Here is a 21,440-nt window from a genome sequence, read left to right as displayed (position 1 = left end):
AAATACAGCTGTCAATCACGTAGCGTTTTAATTAATCTGACAAATTGTTTGCCACAAAACCAACAGTACAGGTGAATCCGGGGAAACGTACGCATTCCATCTGTCAGGTCGATGTGATAGACAGCCGCAAGCATAGCTAGAAAACAGGTTGAATAGTTACCCTTTGAGTCTGGTTAGACATGTTATTTCAGATTAGAGCTAATCGCTGTGGTGAGTATTACACATTTATTGTCGCGGAACAACTTGATATTACTGACGGTTGTGAAAATCAGACACGTGTGTTTTTGCACACTTTTTAATTAAACGGCTGGTGTTAAAACCATGTGTGAGAAACTCATTACTCTTAATAATACTCGTATATTGGTTAAGTTGTTTTCTTCCTTAGATATATTTTGTCGGTTATTGTCTGAAAAGTGCGTTGTTCTACTGTCTTCTGTAAGTAACGCACTATAGTAAGAGTAAGAACACTAGAGGAACATTTTGTAGTCAGCCACTTCATCCAGTTTTTAAGAGGATTAAACTTGATGATTTAAGGGCCTACAATATACCGGGTACCACACGAAGAAGTTGCCACTGGGATAATGAACAATGTACAAACTCGCAAACAGCGCAGTCAAGGGCTGTTAAATATTGGCATAGGTCTGGAACGAACAAAAGTGTCAGATACTAGAGTACATGGCTGTGATCAGATTGAATTGGCATTGATTTGCATCCGAGTAGACCTGAAGTGACTGGTGTATGCTAGAAAAAGTTTTCTTTTTCTTTGCCAACTTACATCTCGAACCCTTAGTCATACATGCATTTTGTTTGGACGGCTCAAAGTACGGAATTATCTGCGTGCTTTGTGGGCAAAATTATTTGCGTGGGCCTGCAAGAAAAAAAGGGGGGCTACCAAGAGACCTATTCGCCTCAAATAAAAACATGTGAAAATGTAACTGATTTTGGTTAATAATGTGAAACTTCTTCCTCAGCCAAGTTTATAGCAATGGCAAAAAGAATCGCGCGATGATTTTAATGCTAGCAGTGCGACTCTTCATTAAAACATTGCGGTGTTATTAATGAACTGCCATCTTTATTAATATATGAAGTGTTGGGGAACGATTAATTTAAAAGCTACCCAATTTCGCTCTCTTAAATAATAACCACATTTTAAATCACAAATCACACACCCTTCTTAAAACACCTAACCCAATATGAATATAGAAATAAAAATGAGATTGCGATCAAAGTTAAATTTATAATAGCATGTGGGAGATGCCAGCTTATGTGACCCGAGAGAAGACGACATAAATCACCAAGTTGGCACGACAGTCGAGGTACGTTGTACCGTCTTTTCCTTTCCCTAGTTACCTCCCTAGTTCCTTCTTCCAAATCTTTGATTTATGTTGTGTCACAAACGTTCCCTAAACTTTTATAACTTGTATCGAGAGACACCTGTAAAGTGTTAAATTGAATATCTGAATATTTTATCAGACAGGATACAGTTCATTTGCATTTTGTTGGGTATATCTGACTACTAGCAGTTATTCCTGTATCAATTGAAGGCTCAATAGGGTGTCCAAAATGTGGTGCTGCTACTTTAAGTACACTTCTTTTTTTATCCAGAAGATGGATGGTGATCGTGTCCTTCATGCATAATAACGCCACGCACATGAAGATTTTCAGAGATTTTCACATATTTTAATGAATAGGTACATGACTCATGTTTTAATTGTTTTACTAATTTGGATTCATACTTCTTATTAACTAACGCAAATATTTAACTATGTATCCTGCTTATTCAAATTGATGAAAGAGGTAGACGGTGTTATTATTAACTCATTTATTTTGTTATATAATTTAAGATCGTATTTTCGTTTCCAAGAAAATAAAACACGGGCATGCATATTTCACGTGTATGAGGAAAACACCCACCATGTTAATAAATGACGCTATAAATTCTTACGAAATATAGATGTTTCTATGAAAAACAGAAAGCTGGTCAAATATTATTGCAACTAAGTGCTGCATGAACAGTTTCGTGTCGTGTGTTGTGGCATCGAAAGTGTTCTCGATTAATTTAATCTGTGACGATATAAGGGGAAAAATTTTAATCAATATTGTTTTCAGTGAGTGTACAATAAAACGGTGCTGGTGCTTGCATTTATACTTAATGCTAAAAAAGAGTGTGGTGGCATTTTTTCACCAATTTTTATAAACGAAATTTGAATAATTTCAAACGGTATTTTTCTCTTCTTCCTTAAAAGTCTCTCTCTCTCTCTCTCTCTCTCTCTCTCTCTGAATTGCCCTTGAGTGCGTGATCGTCTATAATTAGACTTTTTAACCTTTCCTGCACATGTCAATCTTCAAGTGCTGGGGGAACCGACATGATTTTAATGAGTCCCTTGGCAATCACGTGGGTTCGGATTTCAATTAGTGGCATGCTGAGAGCGCTGCCGTATTCCAGCAAATCATTAGTCAGTATTTATGGCCACTGTGAGCACCTGGTAACCTAGAGTAATGCTTACTCGATCATTATCGACTCTTAAATCAATATGGAGACAATATGAAGAATGCCATGAGCACGCGACACGAAAGACAACTAATATTTTAAAAGAGGGAACTATGTGGTATTATAAAGGCCGTCGGTTTCATGTAGTGAAAAATGTTAAGTAATGACTTCTACTGAACCACTTTTTGAAGTCGAAGTTTCTTTAGGAAAAAGACTACATGTAAGAAAACACGGGGATTTAAAGAGAAGCGTAATTTTTGCTGTCTGACAAGGTATTTGTTTTGTCTAGGTATGTATGGGGTCAAGTCAGGTCAAGGAGAATTGCACTTTAATTTGCATTTTTTTTTTTAATCGTCGAACAAAATTATAAATTTCCGAATATTTCATTAAGTGACTTGACAACCCAATGTACGTGTCGGATGACTGTAAATTCCCGTTCAAGTTCACACCCCAAGACATCGTCTATGTTTACTTACCCTCCACTGCCAAGTCTTAACTCCCCGGGTCTCTATTTCCATTTCAAACTTGAAATTCAATCGCTGTCTAGCGCAGACCATTAGCAAGGCAAACTTGCGTTGCCTGACATTTAGCTGTTCAAACTAAGTCATCGTTTGTTTTGAAAGTGAAGGTCGGATAATGTTAGAGCCTCTTTTCTGATTTTTTTTCTTTGATATATCAAGTACATTTTCGATAATGATGAATGTGCTGATATAGATTTCGAAAGTAGAATTGGTGACGCACGCAGCTATACGAGGAGAGAAGTGTGTGTTTTAAAACATGATTCTCCTTTAAGTTTTGACAGTGATTTTTTGCTGATATTCATACTTATACAAATAACCATTATATTTGTTAAACCACTGCATCTTTATACCTTAGAACTGAAAAAAATAGATACAAGGTGGTACATACACGGTACTCTTTTTATGTGGACACAATACATTTTTTAAAACTCTAAATAACGAGTCTTCGGGTTATCTAAATTTCTGTGCACAAATTTGACCTGGGATTCCAACTCGTTACGGCTTTGTGAGACTACGACAGCCCAGGTATGTAGCATCTGCCACACATTCCAATTAATAGGTAATCAGTGTTAAGGGTGCCCACCCTAAGTATTGGGCTTCTATTGTTGGCAGATCCTGAAGCATGAAATAGCACCTGTCAACAGAGAGGCTTCACGCTGCCTCATATTCATGGTCACGTCATCTTCAGGTGATTAGAAGCACATCGGTACTCACACCCTTACCGAGCTATTTCAACAGCCAACCACAGAAAAAGAAGTCTTAGTCAGAACTTTAAAATTGCTGTTTTTCAGCGCTCCTAAGCTGGGTTAATCCGACAGACTGAAAGCCGAGATGCTGAATTAGTCGGGCCTAGTTTGCTTTCCTTCCAATCCTTTTCACTCTGATGGCAAATGGAGTGAAATGAGTCCGGGCCCCCTATTGTTCACCGAATCCTCGCCCCTTTCATATGAAAGAAAAGAAATTCAATGCACACCGCAGTCGACGTGCAAATAGCCGTGTAAATAAATTGTTAATGGAGTGTTGGACCACCCCGCTCATTACTACACGGGATTTTTTTTGTTGAGATAAGATGATTGACATGTCAATTAAATGGTAATTAATTGGTGACTGGCGAATGCGGTTGCTGTTTTAAGTCACGTGTTTTTGCAGTAAGTAATATGCAGCTCATAGCAAACCTGGGTTTCTCTTTCAGTATGCTTCCCGGCGGGGGAAAGCGTCGTGAGACCATGGATCGAAGGAGCTTAGGATAATTCCCTCTAATTCATTCGTTTACCTGACAGAACAAGATGGCGTGGAAAAAGAGAAGACGCTATCCAACGTCGCTCCTTATTTCCACGACTTTAACTATCATTTTCATGGCTAGCAACATAGCGTTCATCCACTATGGATTAACAGACGAGTCCCAAGGGAACGAGGAATTAAGAGACGTGTTTTTACAAGATAGAGACGAGATAAAGGGACTCGGGGTTCAAGGAGAATCAGTCCTTTTCAGTGGCAATAGTGATCCTCATCTGAGAAAGTTGATGGAGGACACGCGTGCTAGCTCAGAGGACTTCAATAAAGGAGATGCTTTAGACCTTTCTTATCACAGTTTTTTATCCACACACAGAGGTCTGAGTTGTGATGATGTCAGGAACTTTACTGATAAGGAATACGTTGCATCGGGCTGGACTAAAGCTGTCTACAAAGTAAAACATAAAGGCCAGGAGATGGCTTTAAAAACAGTGGACGTTACAGGGCGTGACGTGACCACTTGCTTAAAAAACAGCGGCAGGACGCTAGCATTCTGTTATGCAAAGGCAGCTCGGAAAATATTAAAAGAAATTGTTTTATTACAGGGCTTAAACCACAAGAATGTAGTTAAGGTGGGTAAATACATTATGTCGTTTGGGTTTTCTCTCTCTCTCTTTCTCTCTCTCTCTCTCTCGGACCTTCTTCAGTTTAACCTTCGACTTTTGCCGCATCCGTCCATTACCTGTATATATTTACTTAGTGTATTTACCTATGCTGATTTAAGCGTTTGTTTGTTTTAGACGATTCCACCGGGGTTTTCTCTATAACTTTCTTGTGTGTTCTCATTGTGTGGTTAATATTGGTATTTTCATACAGCCCTATTTTATTTCAATCTATTTACCTGCCCTTTCAAACGCCAGCCTTGTGTATTGACCCTGTGTATTAAATCATTACTCCTGCGCTATTAATTTCACTTCGGTGGAGTTAATTCAGCCCTAGAAATAGATCTTCTTGGCGGAAGAAATGAGAGAGGCGGAGAAATTTTCTGTTAATTCCCTATTTTCCGTATTGTCATAATTCAGACTGACAACACTGAAGATTCATTTTAGTGAATAGTGTGTGTGCATATGTGTATGTGGAAAGAGAAGGGCAGGGTGGGTAAAAGTACCTTATATTAGTTACCATCTGATATAGTATTTCTGTCCCTTTTTGTCTTCAGTCACGATCTGTCATTCATATCAATCTAATAGTTATTTTAGTTTGTCAAACATTTATAGTTTCAAATTATTTTTTATAAAACAATCAGACTAATTTCATTTCCCCTATAAAACTTGTTGGAAGAATAATATGGTTGTTTGTCCTTTATCTTTTTAAATACGTTTCACATAACGCTGTAATGGTCTTCTCCTCTGCGTTTTAACATTGTCACCATCCTGTCAATAACACGACTCTCTGGCAATTAGTCGAGTTCCTAGCCAAAGAAATTAAAAAAAAAAATATTTGAAAATACCGGTGGCATTCTGTAATTGCTAGCACGTAAGCTTACCACGTTGGCATGGCCTCAAAGACACTAAATGGAAGACTTAATGGAATTTTCCGATTGAGCGTCCCTGAATCTATCACTGGAATTGGATTTGGGGCAGAAGTCATTACTGTTCTATTACAAGGAAATTTGGTAAAATTGAATCAAGCACGAGAAAAGAGGGATGAATTGTATTTGCTTGTTTGTTAAAATATTAGTTGTGGTTGAACTGAATCGACAAAGTTGTTATCACAAACAAGACCTAAAGTTGAAAATTATCACCTATTACGTTTATATTAATTTTCAGCGGGTGGAATTGTGAACAGCAAGATACAACTGTAATAGCTATTGTTATTCCAATGTAATTAGAAGTTAGTCACATGAGCAAAAGCTTTGTGCTTTCAAGCTTGCATTATATTTCTTACAAGCTTCCTAACATTTCAATCGATCCCTGGCTTGTTTCATAATTACAAGTCGTCTCACATCATGTAAATTTGCTCACTGATTTCTTAAAGAAGGGTGGTATGTCAATTTATGAACGCATTTATCATGACACGTGCCACTGGAAAGTGGCTTTAAATACAATTTACATCCTCGATGATATGTCAGTTATGGCAACAGAGGAGGATTGATTTGGTGTATGTTTTCCAATTAAAAAGCCACTGGCGTACACAAGCACCAACTCAATAGACGTTCACAGTTCAAACATTGTGGTATTTTAACTGTGAAAACTGCCAACGTCAAACAAAAACGATTAAATATACAGACTGCCTAGCATCTTGTCGAAAGACGTGTAGGAAACAGTAAACTAGTTTACTGCAGAGTGATTTTTGTTTAGAGCTTTTAGAATGACGACTGCAAACACTTGAAATTCAAATGTTTCCTTGCCTCTGTCATTTAGGCTACAGGATTGACGGAGAGAGGATATAAACGTTGAATGTAAAATCTCAAATTTCTTTACATGCAGTGGATCGTTCTGTCGCTGGCGAATCCAAGATTTTTGCAAATTTAAGGCAATAAAGCGATACTTAGAAAGTTATACCTAAATTTATGTAGAACACAGGGATGGGAAATGTTCTTGCTTTGTCTCGTTTTTGCTTTTGCTGGATATGATGTCCCCCCTCTCCCGATCTGTCTTTGGTTGTACCCAGTACCCGTATGTCTAAGACCCCATTTCCAGAGATGAGATCGATCTACTTTAGATCGACCTAACTCCCTGGGGGTTCACGCTAAATAGCTGTAAGCCGAGCGGACACGAAAGTTAATTACCCCCTTACAGCTTGTAGTAGGCGGGACGGACATTTAAGCCGGATTATCTGACAGTAATCTAGTGAGACTCCCCGCGGGGATAGATCGATCTAAAAGCTCTGGGAATACAGCCTAAAATACAAATGGTGCACGTGCGTATTATGGAGAGCTACTAACATATCAGCACTGACTATAATTTCTGTAACGTTGCATATGCATCATTTTTTTTACTATTTTGGACGTTCACTTCTCGCTGGAAGATATGGCAGATGTGTGCCAGAATTGCTTATCGTTTAAACGAAATGTTTTGAAAGTGTTTCTCTCTGTCTGTTAGTACCTGTTGGTATGAAAGATAACTGAAGGACAAACATGCCATGTTTTCACACCTCTTTATCCTGAAGTGTTTCTTGTAGCTTAGTTGTGAAGTTCCATTTATAAGTGTAAATGAGAGATATCGCAATATTGACGATGTTTTGTAAGAGTGTAAATGAGAGATATCGAAATACTGACGATATTATTTGCGCCTTGATGTGACGGTAATTTGTGTCTCTCTATCACTCTCACACACATATAATGGATATTTATTATACCTTATATACCATACACCTTAATGTGTATTTAGGGGGAAACTCAGCAATTTGAAAGAAGATGCTTTCTTTTTTCTGAAAAAGAGGACCTATTTACTGCGTAATGTATTCATAGATCAAATTTTGGCTTCGATTCTTTCGAGTCCCCCCCCTTCCCTCCCACATACTTACGGACCTGAAATTTGACGCATAATTTTTTCTTGATATGTAAAAAAAGACATCCTTTCTCTCCTGTCCTCTGGGCATTGGGTATGAATGAAGGAGAGTGCATGATGAGCATGCTGTGCTTCCCACAATATTTTTCTTTCAGTCTCGCGCTCAATATTTTCTCAGGTGATGTTTACGTCAGCTGCGCGCCAGTGATTGGCAAACATGGGCCAATTAGTGACCTAATGCTGAGCCTTCTTTTTCTGTACATCTCCGACAGTTCTTTTTTCACGAAATCATTTACAGCTAGAAAAAGTAAATTGCAATTATCTGTCGGTATTAGAGCAACCCAAACTGAAAAGTCAATCATGAAATAAATCCATTTATTTGACTGGTCATATTGAAAATGCACAATTACGGCATTATGGTATCCCGCATGAATAATAATAATAATTATTATTATAATAATAATATTAATTGTTACAATAATGATTATATCTATTTCTTAAAAATTGCGGTTCACACACGTTTTAGTACCGTTTGTATTAATAAATACTTATCGTGTTAGAAAGAAGGTGATGTTTTATTAATATTTATATAATGTGATGGGCAATATAGGTGGGTTAGTTGTTTAAAATCGTATATATATTTATATATAACTTTCCCCATTCACGTTACAGGTACTGGGTTATTGTGTTCCAAACAAGCCGTACGACGGGAGTCCAGAGACGGAGGTTTCCATGGTTGTCGAGCTAGGCACAAACATCGACATTATTCGACTGTTACAAATGTCATGGGAGGACAGATTAAGAGTAAGTGAACGAATTCCCTCTCACCGGTATGAAGCTATTATTAAAATACGAGGTGGCAGCTTGTTTAATTTCGTTTTAAGTTCAAATTCAGGGTTGAATCAAAATGAAATTTGATTCTATGACTACACGACAATGCTCTCAGGGCGTAATTGTATTAGCTGCGATAATTGAGTCTTTCTGGAATTCAATAAAATGAAAAAGATTAACACTGAAGAGGACACATAAAATTCACATTTATCTAGGAACAATAAGACAAGCAAGAGTGCGTTAAGATTGGACTGTGGGTGTACTTTTCTCTCATAGTACGACATCTGCATTTTATTAGAAACAAAATATATCTGTGCTTATCTGTCTGGGACCAATTCTTGATCTGTGTAGAAATCAGATCTTCAATTAATGCCAAATATTCCATTATGTTTGCAAAACTCAAATAAATGAATAAGTTTTTGAGACATAGGCGTCTCAAGGGAAAGCATATTAACTGGCTATATTATCGATGGGATAACGTCTATGAGTTATTTAAAGTTGTTTGGTATGAGATGTCTTCCTGAGGCCTCGAGCGATAACAGTGACTCTTCTTAGATAAAACCTCCAAATGACCCGTTTATCATCAATTATCTTGTCACTTCTTTAAAAAAGCTGTGACATTTGTACAATCTGCTTTGGGTTCCTGCCACTGCAGACTGACGTCAATCTTGAACTACTTATGAGAGAAATCTCCCAACAACACGAAAGCAGATTAAAATAGATATTTTTTTTAGATAATAATCGTAATAAAAATACAATGAATACAGGTATTATGGCAATGTTTGTCTTGTTACAAACATATTGCATTTTGTCGTTTTATTATTTTTCATGGCATTTATCTAATTTTCACAATTGATACCTGATACTTTTCTTAAAAGCATGGTTAGGGTTCAAAGGTTGCCTTTTCAGCAATACCTGAAAAGGTGACTTTTAATATTTTATATATCTACAGGTGTTATATTCCATGGTGGGCTTACCTGAAATGTTTCTGTTTGTGACTGTTTAACTGCATTGTAGGGAGACTACTGACTGTAGCATTTTTATCACGGAATATATCTTTCATATTTGAATTAAAGAATTGTACAATATTCTCGTATTTCAGGTCTCGCATGGCGTAGGACAGTTATTACACTACATAGCTAACTCCCCATATGGCTCCTTATCACTCAACGATTTCCGACGTCAGCAGTTTGTGCTTGTTGGCGGTGAAGTGAAGTTGTCTGACGTGGATGACGTCGGATTCGAGGAAGTGACGTGTAAAAAGAACTCTGACTGTGATGTTCCTTTCTCTTCAGCCAATTATACCATTCGGTTAGTGAGATTCGAGGCATTTCTTGGAACTAAAAAATCTAAGATTTTCTTAGTCATTTCAGTTTCATTTCTTTCGCTGTATATTTGTACTTCTAGTTAATTATGCTTTTAGCTGTTGTTATTTGATTTAAGAGTATGTTTTACTAGTAGTTTTAGCAATCGAGTCTCATTCGAAAAAATGAAAGGGTTGTAGTCGGATGATATTGTAACATACATGTATTTGATTGCAATAACGATTACATTGCACCAACCCTATATCTAAATTACCTATTGCAGAACACACTGCATAAACCAAAGATGCTTTGGACTCAACGAGAAAAAGAATATATTTAACGCTGGTCGTCACTTTACAACATTCATTCTTCCACATGGTGTTCCAAAACCACTACAAGCTCACGTGAATGACGTCATCAAGGGGTTCAGTAACGCCACAGTGAACTCGGCTGAGTTATCCACAATGTTAGATACATTGGTGCATCAGTTTTCCAGTGGCTTTCACCTTAACCGTCTCGATAAAAGTGACTACGAAGCAGGTAATGTATTAAAGTGTGTTTTTTAAGGATACTGGATGTGAAAAGAAAATGACGTCATGATACACATTAACACCTCTTGCATTATAGATAAAAAAGGATGCCATAGAAAATGCAAAAATGTGTAATAGCATCTGATCATATTGGATAAAAACGTTAAATCTCAGTGAACATCTCCCTCACATCTCAGTTTCCTCTCGACCTATTATCGGTTAATATAAATAATGTAACCCGTATATAAAAATAATAAATGAAATTAATAAAATATCTAAACTTTTTTGTTAGGTTATGAGTGCACAGACGGATTTGACTACCCGGGCAGGTATGACTATAGATGTCGCTACTCAGTGGCTGGTGGAAATTGCCATATATCCGTGTTTGACCAAAAAGAAGCTGAAATGCTTTGTGACAAAGACAAAGACTGCAAAGGATTTGTTATGTCCGACCAAAAGTCGTGGACAGGTAAATAATTGTACACGTAAAATATGATACATCTTTAAACACACACACAAATACTTTTACTCTCATGAATCAGGTTTAGAATTCATGTATATGCATATGTTTAAGACACTGAGCGTTATAGACCGTTATAGACTAAAAGTCTAATTTCCTGGAGATTTCTACATTTTCTTGCAATTGCTTAGTTATAGCATAAACAAAACCGAATAAGAACCCATAAAGCTGATTTTAGTGTTACATTCTTAGCTTTTGAGCTTCTCAACCTTTTGGCTAAGATCAAAGTGTAGTGAGTGTATAAAGAAGATTGAGACTGTTGCATTTCACTTACGGCGGTAAAATAAGAAATTTGGAGTTCAAAAGTGGGTTTATAGTCCGTAATTTTCCCGATAGTCTGAGATAGTGTATACTTTGGCAAGAAGGGAAATTAGCTAAAATTTCTAGAAAAAGTCCTCTTTTGATACATAGAGGTCTAAACGCGCATTGTGTGCCTTTAAAATCCAGACCTACGACATACTTAAACGAACGAGCACAACAAAATATGTACATTAGGCAGTTATATCACTTGCTAGAAATGAACTTTTTGCATATGAACATTGTAGTTTTTTTTTCAATTTTCAGGGAGGACAATTGTGCATTTAAAAAACAACAAAGGACTCCCAGCAAAGAATCCTCGCACAAGACTTTGTAATAAACCAGGATCGCATTAATCAGCGTTACGTTTAAACCGTACTGCCCACCTGTATGACATTGCCAATGATTCTATGGTTATTATTCTTGAACTTTTTTGAAGTTAACATTTGGCAAATAAAACGCCCAAAATGTAGTGTTTTCATCTTAAGTGCATAAAACATCTGAATGAGTCACATGTACTTGTTTTTTTTATCCCGGTGCTTATTCGGCGTTTCAGCTAGTCAGATATTTTAACAAACTTGTATACGTTTATCGATGTGAGTGTGCGGCCGGTGTCATGTACGAGAAAATCCCTTGTGATACAGGGTCTGGTTCCCATTGGTTGGTTCAGGTAAGCACCGTCCAAAATTTTGGCCCATTCACGCCATGCTTAGCCTAATCTGTATGAATCTTATGGAGGGTGAACTCTATGTTACACGGACCCTCTTTTTTTTTAAAGACCGGTAAAAGTGAGACCGAAGCGTTATATATGTGTGAAGTAACAATTATTCTGAAATAGTTCATCATTTACTGTAAATTCATGTCTCATAAACATTTCATTTGTTTCATTTATACTAGCATTGGCAGAAATGCTTTTTGATCACATAACATAAAGATGCATTTATAAATGTCATTTCAAACTCACCGATTCATTAACGTAGTATTTTGATATACAGACATAAGTCTAGATGTCAGCTTATATAAAAGTAATCGAACATGTTTTGTACATAATGCTTTCGAAATCCGATGTGACATTATGTTTTCAGCATTTTGCACGTTATTAAAATCTGTATATGTGTCATGTTTTTTAAATATCTGATATAATAGTTTACTGCTCGAAAACAACGCTTGTGATATGTATTCTGTTTATATGGCAAAAATAAATTCACTCTCATTTGAAGATCTTTATTGTTTATCCACACGCGCGCGCAAACGTTAACACAAACACACACACACACACACACACACACACACACACACAGAGAGAGAGAGAGAGATGGTGCGAACTGAATGATCACATTTTCATAATAAGCACAAAATAGATAAATCATCTCAAATTTTCATTATATATTCCGACGTCGTCGCTTAAAATAACTAATTTCTTGGTTAATTTGCTGAGTGGCTCTGTTTGATAAATTGCAGGCACCTGTCGAAAATTAACAGGATCAGACTGTCTGTATATTTACCAGCTTTGCTGTCTTATTCTTTAGTTTAAAAATAAGACAAAAATAAAAGTGTGATACATGGACCTTTTACCAAAAATGTGGTCAATAAAGTTATAGGCATACACATCACTAATAAAATAACTGTTTGAGGTTGTCAGTGTAATCTACCCTGCAGAATGGTCCCACTGGGGGTGGTGATCACAGTTCACGGGAAATGAAATCATCAATTCCCAAATCACAGTAAATAAAACTTTATTCATATCTCACTGATAATCCTGAAAATTGCGAATAACCGGGTATATAATAATGACTTTTTATCATGAAGGGCAAAGAATAAAGGTATCCTTTACGAGTCACGGGAACGGGGTGTTTTTCGGATCACACTGAATACGTTTCACGCATCTCGGGATATAAACAGTGGCTTCCACGGGTAACGTAAATACCCAATGGGACCCTCCTGCGGTAAGACAACCAAAGGCAAAGTACTCCTTGAAAATGTTCGTGTTTTGCTGACATACACAACGCTTACAGCTAAGTCACCAGAACAGTTGGAATTCATTCAGTCATTGTTTTCTCCTTACTAACCTCCTAACTAGAGGAACCGGGACGAAGGTGGATAGGGCTGCTTAGAAGACATCTTACTGAGTAAAACATGAGGCAATATGGGACATGCAGTTTAAGTAAAAGCAGACAAATTGTGCACGGGGAATTCTCCACTAAAGTGGATTACGATCGCATTGTCGCTACATTAATTTCCATATTTTCTACTTCATCTTTTGCCTTCATCTGAACACAGTTTTCCCATAGCTTCTTGATGAATTTTTGAATAGCTGTCACTACGACAGGCCCTTTTTATTCACCTAAGCGTAGACTGATTTCATGTCATAATTGCCAATCGGTCACATTTTACGCAAATTATTTTCACACAAAGTCTTCGTACATGTTTTGTGTAGCCTAGATATCAGCATATAGTTTTGGCCAAGTTTAAACCAAGGAGTTATAACTCCTTGTTTAAACCAAGAATCTAATTTCTTGGTTAAACCTTCTATGGTTAAATTAATCTAAAATTATTGAGCAGAGCATTTTCCCTCTGGTTTAAAAAGAAATTACTTTCGGATAATCAGTCCCTTCAAATCGAAAACCCCAAAAAGGCATTTTCCAGCCCAATCATATTAATAAGCCACTGGAATGAGACATGTTCTTTGAAAATGAATATTTTCCCGTTAAATAAGTTGATCAAAGAAAAGATGTATAAAACGACAACCCTGAATCAGATTGATTGCTTTCTCGGAAATACCAGCCATCAACGTAAAACGTAGGCCTTAGTGGAATAGCTTGTGGTTTTCAGTAAAATGCAGCGCTTGCGAGAGAGAGACACCACGACAGTCTGTTTATTGCGTTAGTTGCGAATTCTAGGCACGTGTACCCAAGTGTACAAATACCATGTCAATAGCACAGGCATAGCAATATTGCACTACAGGATGGAGGTTGACGAAGCAGCTTGCATCTTTGCTTCTTTGCTACTGAACTCGGTCTTCAAGTTTATAACACTGTACTGGATCAATAAGAAGAGGCGATCTGAACCAGTATGTGTTGGAGAGATATCGTCATTGTATGTCTACCCCGTTAAATCTTGTGCGGGGATCAAAGTGGAAGAGATGGACTGCACGAGACACGGCTCGCGGACCGGGGCCGTCACAGATAGGTGAGACAAGGTCACCTGAATTGTACTTGAACTTTGATGAATTGAATAACGCATGCGTGGTATCAGGAAAACTAAAACGAACTGCGCACATTATTCTGATGGAAATTCATCTGTGTAGTCATAGGATATGATTCAAGTGTTAACTTTCAATTTCTACACTAAAAAAAATAAAGCTATAGGCCTACCTGACAGAGCTTTTGTGACGACCCGATATGTCCGACAGGCCAGATATTTTCCTACGACCAGAGAAGGCCAGATATGTCCGACAAAAAAGAGCCAGATGTGTCCGACAAGCCAGAATATGTCGGGCACAACTGGCTCTTTTTTGTCGGACATATCTGGCTTGTCGGACACATCTGGCTATTTTTTGTGTCCGACAAGCCAGAATATGTCGGACACAACTGGCTCTTTTTTGTCGGATATATCTGGCTTGTCGGACACATCTGGCTCTTTTTTGTCGGATATATCTGGCCTGTTCTCTGGTCGTAGGACATATCTGGCCTGTCGGACATATCGGGTCGTCACACCTTTCGATCATATCCGTGATCTTCTTCAGTGGTGAGCAGTGATCGTCCCATATGGCATCACACTGAAGAAGATCACGGATGTGATCGAAAGCTCTGTCAGGTATAGCTTTTTTTTAGTGTAGAAATTGAAAAGTTTAACACTTGAATCATGCGCACATTAGGCCTTTTCACGACAAGCGTTATATCTTATCCTGTGTGGGAATCGAAGTCCTTTTCCCCATTCATCCCATATACTAACCCCGTTACCCAGTAATTCGACCAACCCTAACCTGTGCTTATCACGTGGGGTCCAGGACTAGCATTCCTAGCGATCTACCATTCCTGTCACACCGGTACAGCTGAAAATAAATATCGATTTGAATGGAAACAGACTAGATCCAGTAAGGGTAGTTTTAGTGTTTGCCCAAAATGTAAAATTCAACCCCCCCCCCCTGGAAAACCAATATTTAGAAATGATTCATTATTGCACACTTTAAAGTATCTATTAAATACTTCTTTCCAAGTAGGCCTATGCAAATTAGCCTATTAATAATAATTTATATTGTTAATTTACCAAAATAGTAGATGAATCTTCACTTTCAGTTTTTAATTTTGTAAATTAAATTGATCGTAAGCTCAAAAGTATATGAATAGAAAACAATTATAGTACTCCTGAAACAATTTAAAAAGTTATTTTTTGTCTATTACAATGCAAAATTTTCTTTTTCATTGGGGAAGGGTAGACTTAGCTTACTTTTCAAATGTGTATATTTGAGAAAACAGGTCCATATCAGTTTAGGTATCAAAACACCCCATAAACTTCCTTTTTTTTCAAGTTAGGTTACATTTTTGTTCACTTTTTTAGGCATTGGATGATTGTTGATAAGAACGGAAAATTTCTCAGTCAGCGTAAACTGCCACGCCTGGCTCTGGTTCAGCCAAGCATCATTGGCAACAACCTGAGTCTGGATGCCCCAGGAATGAATACTCTGAAGCTGGAGATTCTTCAACCTGTGAATAGAGATAAGATCGTCAAGTGCAGGTTAGCAAAACTTTCTTATTTATAAGGCAAAAGAAGGAAAGAAGGCGAAACCCTCATTAAAACAGAATTTGAACACAAATTGTACCCTGTATGATCTTGTCTGTTGTCAATATCACATTATATCCTTTCCTTCAAAATAATGCAATAAAATTAGTGTAATAGCCTACGTAATTAAAAAAATGTATAGCCTTATCAAAGATACATTGCTCTCTCCTGCCATCATGATCCTCTTTGAATTGGGGGGGAGGGGGGGGAGGGGGAGGAGGGGATTGATGTTTCAAATTTTGATTTTTTCTTTCAAAGCTACAAAGTCTTTATGGTTAAACAGGAGGTAAATGAATTATATTGCACAATGTCTGTCAATCACAAAAATTGCTTTTTTTATACCATAAATTTATTTCTTTAGCCATGTGCTATATTAAAGTAATTGCATGGGCCATTGAGTTGTCATGACAGCTACATACAGTGCAGTATTTCAGTATTTGGGACCTCTTCCAAAGTGTTGTCTTCCAGCATTTGGGATGTTGAGGTGTCTGCCATGTCGTGTGGTGCTGAGGCAGATAAGTGGTTCAGTGCCTTCCTCCAGAGACCAGACACAAGGTTGGTATGTGCCCACCCTGACATCACAGACTGTATGAGACAGCTCAACAAGAATCTGGGCACAGATCCAGTGTTATCCTATCCTAAAGACCAAGACGTGGTAAGAATTTGCAATTTGACCTGGCTCATTTATTTTTTTAAATCTTTTTTATCCCTGCACTTTTGGGACAAAAGTCGGGGATCATGTTATCCCACCCGTCTGTGCGTCCGTGCATCTGTGTGTTAGTAATTTCCGTGCAATTGGAATTTTAGTGCAACAGGGGGTTGGGCTGTCCCTGGGGGGTAGTTGATTCAAAATTCTTATGACATTGTAATTTCTGCTATCTCCTCCTAGAATATTGCAGGTAGGAAATTGAAACTATGGGAATTGGAAGATCCATCATCAGGGATGTGCATTGGCATTTTGGAGTTTTAATGCCACAGGGGGTTGGGCTTTCCCCGGGGTGTGTGGTTGATTCTAAATTTTTATCACATTGAAATTTCCACTATCTGCTCCTAGACCATTGCAGGTAGGAAGTTGAAACTTTGGGAATTGGCTTCAGGGTTGTGCATGGGCACTTTGGGATTTTAGTGCCACAGGGTGTTGGGCTGTCCCCCGGGGGTGGTTGATTCTAAATTCTTATGACATTGTAATTTCTGCTATCTCCTCCTATACCATTAGAGTTAGGAAGCTGAAACTTTTGTGAATAGTTTACCCATCATCAGGGATGTGCATGGGCACTTTGGAATTTTAGTGCACCAGGGAAATGGGCTGTCCCTTGGGGTGATTGCTTCTAAATACTTATGACATTGTAATTTCTGCTATCTCCTCCTAGACCGTTAGAGATAGGAAATTGAAACTATGGGAATTGAAAGATCCGTCATCAGGGATGTGCATATACACTTTGGAATTTTAGTTTCTGCTATTTTGGAATATTGGAATATTGTAGTTTCTGCTATTTTCTCCTAGACCATTGCAGGTAGGAAGTTGAAACTTTGGTGATTAGTATACCCATCATCAGAAATGTGTGCACTTTTGAATTTTAGTGCAACAGGGGGTTGGGCTGTCCCTGGGGGTTGGTTGATTCTAAATTCTTTTAACATTGTAGATTTTTTTACATTTATATTTTTAAATACCTTTGGATGAAGCAGTGATGTGTGTGTATGTGTGTGCGTATGTGTGTGTGTGTATGTGGGTGTGTGGTAAGTGGTCCCTAGGGATGAGCTGCTCCATGGGGAAGTGCGGGAATATGCGATGGCTACTCATCGACACCATCTAGTTTGGTAATATAAATATAAATTTGTTGGGAGAGGGACATTGCTCAGAATTTATCATTACTGAGAATTTACAAGTGACAGTGGCAATATTTTCTTTTGATATGCTTGTTCATCCTTCTCACTTTAGTTATTTGTTGCAGGTAGCTTTTGCTGACTGGGCACCATTCATGCTGCTGTCTGAAAATTCCATTGCTGATGTCAATACCAGACTGAGCAAGAAGGTAGAGGTTAGGAACTTTAGACCAAATTTCTTGGTGAAAGATTGTGGGGCCTATGCGGAGGTAAATTTTGTTGATTTTCAGCTATTTAAAAAAAGGCTGTATCTCAATGAAGATAAAGGACATATGTAGAAATTAGCACAGTGTGTATGTAAAAGCTTTTAGTCTGTCCAAAGATCAATGTAATTCTTACATCTTTCTGTTGTTTTTTCACTTTTCCTGATATAGATATCAAATACTAAATTTCTTGCAAATATTTTCCTTCTTTTAAATCCAAATAGTCAAGTAGTTAGTTAGTATAAAGGGCTGATATATATGAGCTAGAGACCTTTCTGTCGCAATCAATCTCAGCAAATATGTTGAAAGTTGTTTCAAGAACAGAGAAGATATAGTTTAGAGATAGCCTGTGTTGTTTTTCCAGTATTTATCTATCAGAGCAAATACTGTTAATTTCCTTTTATATTCAAATATAATCATTTTCAAGATGAATGTGTTTGTAATTAAGTTATATGTGGTGAGTTATGTAAGTCTGTTTCAATCATATTTCAGGATACATGGCATGAAGTGTACATTGGCAAGGAGACCAAGTTCAGAAATGTCAGGTTGGGGACAAGGTGTACATTGACTACAGTAGACCCTGACAAAGGAGAGAAAGATAAAGACATGGAGCCTTTAAAAACTCTGAGGAAGTATGTTTGGATTCTTTCTTCTTTTGTATTACTTGAGGTTGAAGTCAGTCAGTAAATTTGGTGATTAGAATAAAGTCAGTAAATTTGGTGATTAGAATAAATAAGAGGTATTGAGTGAAATTTTGTTGATTTAGATAGAATTATACCTTTGAATTAGGTGCGTTCTTATCCGCTGAATATACCCTATACACCTTTCTCTCCTTTCCAGTTACCGTCTTCACCCTGGCTGTGGCGATGCTCCCGTCTTTGCTATCAACCTTGTTGTAGATAATGTGGGAAAAGTCTGTGTTGGAGACAAAGTCTTTGCAACAATGTTCTGACAGTCATTTTATAATATATGCAAAGATTTTAACGTGAAAATATTTTGCCTGCTGCACTTCCATTCTTTCATTACATGTAGAATGAATAAGCTTTTACTCATGGAGATAACAACTTATACATGTATGTTAAGTAGATAGGGGAATATTTGTAAGAATTATCATGGTAGGTTTTTGCCCCCCCCCCCCCAAAAAAAAAAAAAAAAAAAAAGAGAGAAAGAAAGAAAGAAGTGCACGAAATTAATTGAAGAAAATTTGGAGGTCTTTATAAAGGGCATGCAAATGTCACACATTTAAACCTTGTTGTTGGAGTGAACCAGTAGGACGAGGGTTCAACCCTGTCCACGGACACACCATTCCTTCATGGTGCATCTACTCTAGGCACTGTGCGCTTAGGGTTGAAATATGTAATGGATATAGTACTTCTGGCAATGAAATATATTCTTTGCTAGCTTTCAGCGCCTAATGCGTCAGCTGGGCTTCATCTTCCCGAGGGAGGAGAGATAGTTTACGGCCAGTTTTTATGAGGGCTCAGTCTTTTGTAAACCGCAATGAAACATAGTAGAGTGCGATATGAAAGGACCAAACTTTACTTTTTTGTATATTTGTTTTATTAAAAATAAAATATGAAGCACCTAGATCCTGCACGCTTCTGCCCAGAAATAATCCTACAGTAGCGGGTTTAGAGGGGGGATCAGAGGAGTCCTGATCCCCCCCCCCCCCTTCGATTTCTGAAAAAAAATCACATCGATGGTCCCCTCTTGAAATTAGAATTTTTGACTAGCTGAATTATAGTTAACCGTACCAAGTGGTACCGTTCAACCTCTAAAATAACAAAATTTCTCGGGGCCCACGCCAGCGGGGGGAGGAAGGGGCGGGTGAGGGTCATTTTTTTTCACTCTCAAACGGGGCCGTGCTGAGGTATTTTTCACCAGACATGAATTCTAAGGGCAACAGTGGATTCATATCAGCCTCCGATTGTTTTTTCCCCTAAAATTCATGAACCGATCCATTTTTTGGAGGTTATTATAAAACGAATATTTTGCCTTTTTTACAAGGGTAAAAGGCAGCTACATGTAGGTCGCTCTCAGTTTTACAGGTAAAATCAAGGTTCGGTCGTTCAAAGGACGCACAGACGGCATTACACTTAGACACGATTTAATTGCTTTGGCGACCGTTGAACGTCCTGACCACATTTTTGATCGCAGAAAGAACGCAGAAAGGACGCCGTCCAGTGTAAAGGGGCCTTAATGTATCGATCAGCTTTCAAAATAAATAGAATATTCAGCACCCTTTTATACTAGACAGATACTGTGTCTGTGCATTTTTTCAATAACTAAATTATTTTTAGACTAATTATTTCATCAGCCCTGTTTCATTGTCTGTATTTGGTAATAAAACGGTATGGACAGTATATGAAGTAGCGTCAGCAAAATTACCGACTCTACCTGACCGGCATTTGTTTGTAGAGGTCAACTTCCTTATAAGGAAAAGTAGATCTACGTGTGCATGTCGAGTACAAATATGGAAAATGCTAGACACCCAAACCGAATAAAGAGGTAAGAGAAGAATTTCATCATCTGTGTTATGTTATAAGAATGATGTAATTTTTCTTCAGTCAACAGCTAATATTTTACCTCCAATATTTCGATGTCTAGCAGGACATCTTCATCAGGGAATGAGGCCATTCACCTGGAGAAAAATTACATCATTCCAATATAGAGGTGCATTTCACATGCTGAAGTGCCCAAAAATAAAATTGAATGAATTCACAGTTGTGTTCAATTTTTATTATTATATTATTACAGTGGCGGATTTAGAGAGGGGGTCAGGGGGCTGGTTGGCGTTTAAAATAGGAGACCTACGTCCATACTGTAAAAAGGGAACACTAGAAATTTGATATTTTGCCAAGTGCCTATAACTTGGTTATGAAAGAAATGATACTAGAAATTATTTTCACAAGGTAGGGGAGACTGGGGCTAGTTGGACCCCGGGGTAAGTTGCCCGCCCCCCCCCCCCCCCATTAATTTATGACAAAGTAACTATGGGGCAAAAGAAATGATCACATCATTTTGTAAAGCTAAGACAGTGCTAAGAAAGCGTCGGCAGTGAGTCCAAATGAATAATTTAGCATCTTAAAGTAACTTTATTAAGGAGACTTGATGGGGGGCCAACTAGCCCCGGTCTCCCCTATTTGTGCAATGCTGAGAGAAACATACAGCCTAGCGACTTCACCACGCCCATCCTGCGTCCTCTTCTCACAGTCAGTGTCAAGCTGTCAGGTGACTATTCTGGACGACTGCTCCCACTACGCTGAGCTACGTACTGTTATGTAAATGACACAACAGACTTTACACATTGTCGAAGTCATCCTTATCTCACA

The 21,440-nt window shown here is 37.9% G+C and overlaps 2 protein-coding genes across 3 annotated transcripts; both read left to right on the top strand.

Moving 5' to 3' along the window:
• The first annotated feature begins 193 nt into the window (after nt 1–193).
• Nucleotides 194–12,458, top strand: LOC106169624 (extracellular tyrosine-protein kinase PKDCC). 2 transcript variants are annotated; one of them, XM_013549145.2, is made up of 7 exons: nt 194–210; nt 4,205–4,877; nt 8,430–8,561; nt 9,691–9,899; nt 10,176–10,432; nt 10,715–10,891; nt 11,507–12,458. In XM_013549145.2, exons 2-7 carry the CDS (start codon nt 4,299–4,301, stop codon nt 11,593–11,595), a joined length of 1,443 nt encoding a protein of 480 aa, XP_013404599.2. In that variant the 5' UTR covers nt 194–210; nt 4,205–4,298; the 3' UTR covers nt 11,596–12,458. The 2 variants fall into 2 exon arrangements, with proteins under 2 accessions (XP_013404599.2, XP_013404600.2); XM_013549146.2 differs by lacking the exon at nt 194–210 and adding an exon at nt 2,513–2,780.
• Nucleotides 12,459–14,148: 1,690 nt separating this feature from the next.
• On the top strand, nt 14,149–20,633 carry LOC106169583 (mitochondrial amidoxime-reducing component 1). Its single transcript, XM_013549075.3, has 6 exons — nt 14,149–14,428; nt 15,800–15,976; nt 16,490–16,676; nt 17,974–18,114; nt 18,601–18,740; nt 18,949–20,633. The coding sequence occupies exons 1-6, from the start codon at nt 14,205–14,207 to the stop codon at nt 19,058–19,060; spliced, it is 981 nt and encodes a 326-aa protein (XP_013404529.2). The 5' UTR covers nt 14,149–14,204; the 3' UTR covers nt 19,061–20,633.
• Nucleotides 20,634–21,440: the final 807 nt, after the last annotated feature.

This window comes from Lingula anatina, chromosome 2, assembly GCF_051362555.1.
Source record: "Lingula anatina isolate TDL-2025a chromosome 2, LinAna3.0, whole genome shotgun sequence".
NCBI classification, from domain to species: Eukaryota; Metazoa; Brachiopoda; class Lingulata; order Lingulida; family Lingulidae; genus Lingula; species Lingula anatina.
Note: the sequence above shows the minus strand (reverse complement) of the source record. Positions and strands in the feature narration are given on the sequence as shown.